This window comes from Uloborus diversus, chromosome 10 (assembly GCF_026930045.1).
Source record: "Uloborus diversus isolate 005 chromosome 10, Udiv.v.3.1, whole genome shotgun sequence".
In the NCBI taxonomy this organism is placed as follows: Eukaryota; Metazoa; Arthropoda; class Arachnida; order Araneae; family Uloboridae; genus Uloborus; species Uloborus diversus.
Genome location: NC_072740.1, coordinates 11,526,586 through 11,532,585, shown reverse-complemented (window position 1 = coordinate 11,532,585; position 6,000 = coordinate 11,526,586). Strand labels below are relative to the sequence as shown.

The 6,000-nt window shown below is 31.0% G+C and overlaps 1 protein-coding gene across 1 annotated transcript in view; it reads left to right on the top strand.

Moving 5' to 3' along the window:
* The window catches only part of LOC129231651 (uncharacterized), a 33,978-nt gene that overhangs the window by 11,443 nt on the left and 16,535 nt on the right, over window positions 1-6,000 (top strand). Inside the window, exon 2 of the mRNA XM_054866015.1 lies at window positions 3,927-4,229. Within this exon, the coding sequence (XP_054721990.1) occupies window positions 3,927-4,229 (303 nt within the window). The remainder of the gene's footprint in view (window positions 1-3,926; window positions 4,230-6,000) is intronic.

The window sequence follows — 6,000 nt, the reverse complement described above, 5'->3', positions numbered from 1 at the left end:
TAATTTTGTGCCAAATTTCATGAAAATCGTATGAACGGTCTAGGTGCTATGCATGTAACAGACAACCAAAGAGAGAAAGATCCAGATATCCAGAAACAAACTTTCAGCTTTATTATTAGTAAAGATAAAGAGACACGGCTAGTAAATTTTGGAATGAGTCCATCTAAAAGGCATTATTTATACAAGCATTTCGTGTTGAACAGGGTTCGTACGCCCTTGAAAAACCTTGAAAAGTGCTTGAAAAAAAAAGTTCATTTTCAAGTGCTTGAAAACCTTGAAAAAGTTTTAAAACCTTGAAAAAGTTTCTTAGTGCTTAAATTCTCCCAAAAATCAGCGAATTGTGCTTAGAAGTTTTAAAAAAGTATTTCACCAATGCAATTTTCTGAACATGTGTTCAGTATGCAACATCGCGAAAAATTGCTTCCGTGTTTGGGATTTCAATCCTTTTGCATCTTGTAAATATTGTGATGTTTTTTACAACCGAAAGATATTTTGACATATGGTACCTTAGATTAGTTTATTTTTTGTTTAATTTCATTAATTAACAAAGAAATTAATTTGGAAACCATGACAACATTGAACTTACTCGAGTTTCGCGGAAAATTGCTCTTGTGTTTGAAATTTCAATCTTTTTGCATCCTGCAAATATTTAAATATTTTGGCTAATCAAATGTTAGTTTCGCATATGCTACCTTAGATTAATATATTTTTTGTTTAATTTTAATAAAAAACAAATAAATTTATTTCATGGGAAGCATGCCACGTCGAACGAACTCAGACTTTGCGAAAAATTGCTTCTCGTGTTTGAAATTTCAATCTTTTTGCATCTTGCAAATATTTAAATATATTCACTAATCTGATGTTATTTTCATATTTGCTACCGTAGATTAGCATATTTTATGTTTAATTTCAGTAAAATATAAGTTTATTTTATGGGAAACATGACAACATTAAACTTAATTCGCAAAAATTTGCTTCCCTTGTTTGAGATTTCAATCCTTTTGCATTTTGTAAATATTTATATATTTGCTGGCAATTAGTTGTTATTTTGACACTGCTACATCAGATTTGCTCATTTTATTTTTTATTTTAATAACTAAAGAGTTAAAGAATTTATTACCTTGGTCTTGTTTAATTATTTGCTTATTTATTTTTGCAATTTTGAATGATTATCTTTACCTAATTTTTGGTCATAACAGATTTTTTTAAAAACAATTTAAATTTCAGCAGTTGAGCACCTAACAAATTAACTTAGTTTGTATTTTAAATATAAAGTTGATTTATATAATTTTATTTATAAGTACATCATTTTTTTATATCTGCTAAAAAAATAAATAAGGTGTATAACAGGGGGTGGTTGTGTTATGATTATTCACTTGAAATCCAGTAGTGTTCGTTTTTATGCTTTTGCCTCCCTATATCTCCAATTTTCCCCTTTTCCTCAAATGTTCAAAATTACTACTTTATTAAGGTTGTGGGTACTTGGAGCTTACTGAAAGAGGCTTTAATCAGCAAAGGGGTAGATAGCTTAAGGAGGGTCATTCATCTTCATTTGGATCTAATAAATTGACCAGTACCAGCCTAGCTAGGCCCAGTGCCTGTTGCTGGTTATCAACAGGCACTGGGCATGGTATTTCTATGCAGAATATTTTGACTTAATAAACTATTTTATGAATTGTATGCGTTGCAAAAGTTATTGTTGTACATATGTATATTCAAGTAATAGGGGTCTTAGTTTTAAAAATTATTCCCCCCCCCCCTCGCCCCATTTTGCTCTTTGAAACTTTCAGGTAATTTTTTATGAACTCACAAATCACAATTACACCTGAATATTATTGCCTTTCTAAATTTAAATTCTAATTTCAACAATAACCCATTTTTTCCCAAACTAAAACTACTTTTGTCATAATATATGTCAACTTCTTGTGAATCTTTTCAATTTCGAAATATGACTCTATAAATCTGAACTTGCACATTTATTGTCTATTGCAAGTTAATCAATGAAAGCTGAATAGGCTCAAGTTTGCATTCAGAGTATTTTTCACTGCTTAAGCTGCTTTTGTATATTTTGAGGTGTAGAGACTGGACTGTGGACTTTCATAAACTTTTCTTACTTCCTAATTTTTAAATTTACTCGAGGACAGTTGAAATGCCCTATTGTCTGAACAGCTAATAAATACATATGAATAATTGATTTGCGTACTTATAAATGATTTGCAAACCTAATATTTTTAGAACTTAATGGTGAAAACTGAAATAACTTTCTGGGTAGTGTTTTTGTCCTAACCGCCCTTATATTGTAATAAACCACTGTATAGATATTGGAAATAAATGTTGAAACCGGGGGGCAGGGGGAGTAACTTCAAAAACTCCTCTCTGGCAATGCCATTGAACTTGGGTATTTTAGTTTCTTCCCATAAAAGTTAAAAGCAGTTATGAAAGGTTTTTTTAATTTGCTGATTCTAGAAAATATACAAACCTCTGACTGCTGCAAGCTTTGAAAAACCTCAAAATTAAACCTCTTGGTATCTGCTTCTCTTTATGACCAAACTTTTCAAACATTTTCAGAAAAACTTTCAACGCAGTAGAGCTTTCATCAAAGCGTCTCTCGTTGTAGAAAAAGCAATTTTGTTTTCCTATACTTTTTTGTATTATTGCCTTATTTCCATGTGTTTGTAGTAAATGAAATCTGCATACAATATTTTTAGTACAAATTTATGATATTGCCTTGAAAACAAAATTTTTTACCTTGAAAAGTACTTGAAAAGTGCTTGAATTTTTTTCTGCCTAAAGGGTATGAACCCTGATTGAATAAGTATAAATAATTTTTTTCCTTTCAAAAATAAAAAACTCATGTTCTAAAAAAAAAAAATTGTGGGAAAAAAATCCCCTCCCCCCAAAAAAAAATTTAATTGAGCAACTTGCGCCATAATCCACCCCTGTCATGCGACAATTATTTCTGGCCTAAAATTAAATAAATTTTATTAACTGCTAAATGCTATTAATACGATACTGTTTTCTCCTATAGCGATAGCAAGAAGAATTAAAAAAAAAAAAAAATACTGGACCTGTTATTCTACTGGCCCTTTGATATTAAAAAGGGCCTTTTCAAAAACTTTGTTCAGACTTTGTAACTCTGGTGCTGAATTTAAATACTTTAAACTAGAATCTCTACTTGTTATTAACGTAAAGCTGAAAAACGCATGTTTGGAGAGGCTCCCATTGTCCAAGTGAATAAATTCTTGCTGATGAATGCTAAGCGCTTAAAAGGGATGTTCCTAATGGCAAACACAGAAAAAAAAGCAATAGCTAAGGTTTTGATCATTATTTTGTTATTAGTCATGCATGTTAATATGCGAATTTCTTACAATCTTTTGTCTAGTGTTACAAAAAAAAAAAAAAAAACTGTGGGTGATGGGGGAAAAACTGTTTGCTATTTGAATTCAGCTCATCATTTTACACTAAGATCAGTTATTATTTTTCTATGTAACAGAAAAAAAAGTATTTTTTTCTAGACTAGTGTTATATGCCGAAATCATAACTCTAAGAAGAGTTGATACTGAATCAATTAAATTTAAAACATTTTACATTGAATCTAATTAATAATATCATGTATATATTGTTACGTATTTATCTTTGTAATTGTATTTGTATGTGTAACTGTAACCGTAACTTGTTCACTGTAGTTAGTCAGTCCTTAAGAAAGTTCGAACGGCTTCGGCCGCGTGTGTGTGTACGTGTTAATAAATGTATCGTAATATACTTGCAAGCCTTGATCATTCGTCTGCTGCTAATGGATAGTGCTACACGCAACACACCCCGGTACACAAAATATATTTTGATCAATATTTGTATGAATAAATTTTGTTAGTGCTAAAAAAGCATTATTTATCAATCTTTACTCTTAGACTCTTTACTCCTTTCAGATCCGTAAGTTGCAAGGTGGTGGTGGCAGCAATTTTGATTATGATCCTGCTAAAGAATCTTCAGATAAAACAAAAGAGCCTGAAGAAGAGGATCGCCTTAAACTGTCAGACCTCAAAGGTGTTCAATTCTGGACCTCAGAATCTTCCAGTGATGAAGATTCTGCTAACTACACACGCTCTCCACCCTGCAATCAATTCAGTGAACTTGAATCAAAATTGTCTTTTCATAACTTAGACAAGCATAAAGAAATTGGAACTGTTTTACAGAACAAAGATTCCAGAAATAATGAGCCACAAGATCATGTAATAAATGTTGTAAATTGTAATAATTTTAGAACAGTTAACTATATCTGTACTATATATCATTTTAAAGAACTAAATTTTTAATGAAACGAAAAGTCAATACTTGACTTAACTTTTTAAATATTTTTTGAAAATAAAATCTTTTTACTTAAATACGGGAAAGTGAGAAATGGAAAAAATATCGCAATGAAAAAATAAGGAACGTAAATTCTGTTAAAACACAGAAAGATCGTAAATGAACGAAAAAATAAGAAATGGAATTTTCGTTCAGTCACGCGAAATTTATAAACGGAAAACTACAACTACGGAGAAATAAGAAATGGAACTTCTGTTAAATCACGGAAAGTCATTGAACGTAAACGTAATATTTACGGCAACTTTGCTGCCGGTACTTTCTCCGTTATTTTCAGGAAATTTTTTTAACAGTGTAGCACTTCTAATTGTGCATTGATTCTTATTTTTACAAAGCCGCACCGATAATTTTCTGCATGTTTTGATTTTGAAAAGTAAAAGGAACAAACGGATCCTTAGCTTTTCATTGAGTGACTACACTGTTAAAAAAATTTACAATATCAATCAGTTCGTTTTACATGAACTGTTTTTCCAAGAAACTTGCAATAATCTCAAATAAGTTGTTGGATAAAGATCCTAATAAATTAAATTAAGTACTTATTGTTGCCAAAACTTATTGTATATATCAAAGATCAAAAATACACCTTTATTTAGAAATTTAAAATAGTTACTTTCAGTATTCCAAACTGTGAAGAAAATCCCCCCCCCCCCCAAAAAAAAAAAAATGAGTGAGTTTTCCTATCTTGCTTGCACACCACGATAATCTCCGGTATAGATACGAAATGGCATTTAGCGTATTAATGACTTTCAAGAATGCGTAAGAGCAATAAAAAATAACTCTATAATAGTTGTATAAATTCTAAATAAACTATCATCAGAATTCTATCAAATGCATATTAACAAGAAAAATACATTTGTATATTAACATGTACAAAGATATTCAACAACACTTACATATGACCAGCGGTGCTAAATGCATCTGGAAACAGCTAATCCAATAGGCTTTATTTTAAATTGATAACACGAGATCCTTAAACTATTCTCACTGCTAAAGACCACAATATGACTAACGAATAGAATTAATTGTTCAAAGTATTGAGCAAAATATTAAAACCGCAAAAATATTCTAATACTGACTCAGTAAAACCTACATCAAATCGCCAGGGCGATCAAAACACATCTACCAGTCCAAAAATGGCATGAACATTTTTCCAAACCTATAAAGCTCAAAGGCGTATAAACAATTTCGACATACGAGTATATTACTCTCCAGACATGAAATAGCAAGCTATCTATTTTGTCTACAGCATCTGAGTTGTTATTCTAAATATGCTTTTAATTACCAAAATGTAACAGTGCGATTAATAAGCACTATCAATAAGTGTGTTTATCATGACTTGAAGACTAATCGGAGCAAAGTACAGCACAGCGGCAACCCTAGAAATGGAAAAATTCCGTTTTCATCGGGATGTGTACGTTTTTGTAAGGAAAAAATACATTTTGAAGCATTACAGAAATATTCTGTTAAATCAGTCAGAAAACTAACTGAATTTTCAGTTTTTTTTAACAGTGTACAGTAATTTCTGGAAGGAACGCCGCGCCGCGGCGTTTGTGTGTTTAAAAGTTAAATTTTCGTAAGTGACTTTTTTGCCATTGCGGCGTTTTTGATCGACTTTTCTTTTTATCGCCCTGACTTCAG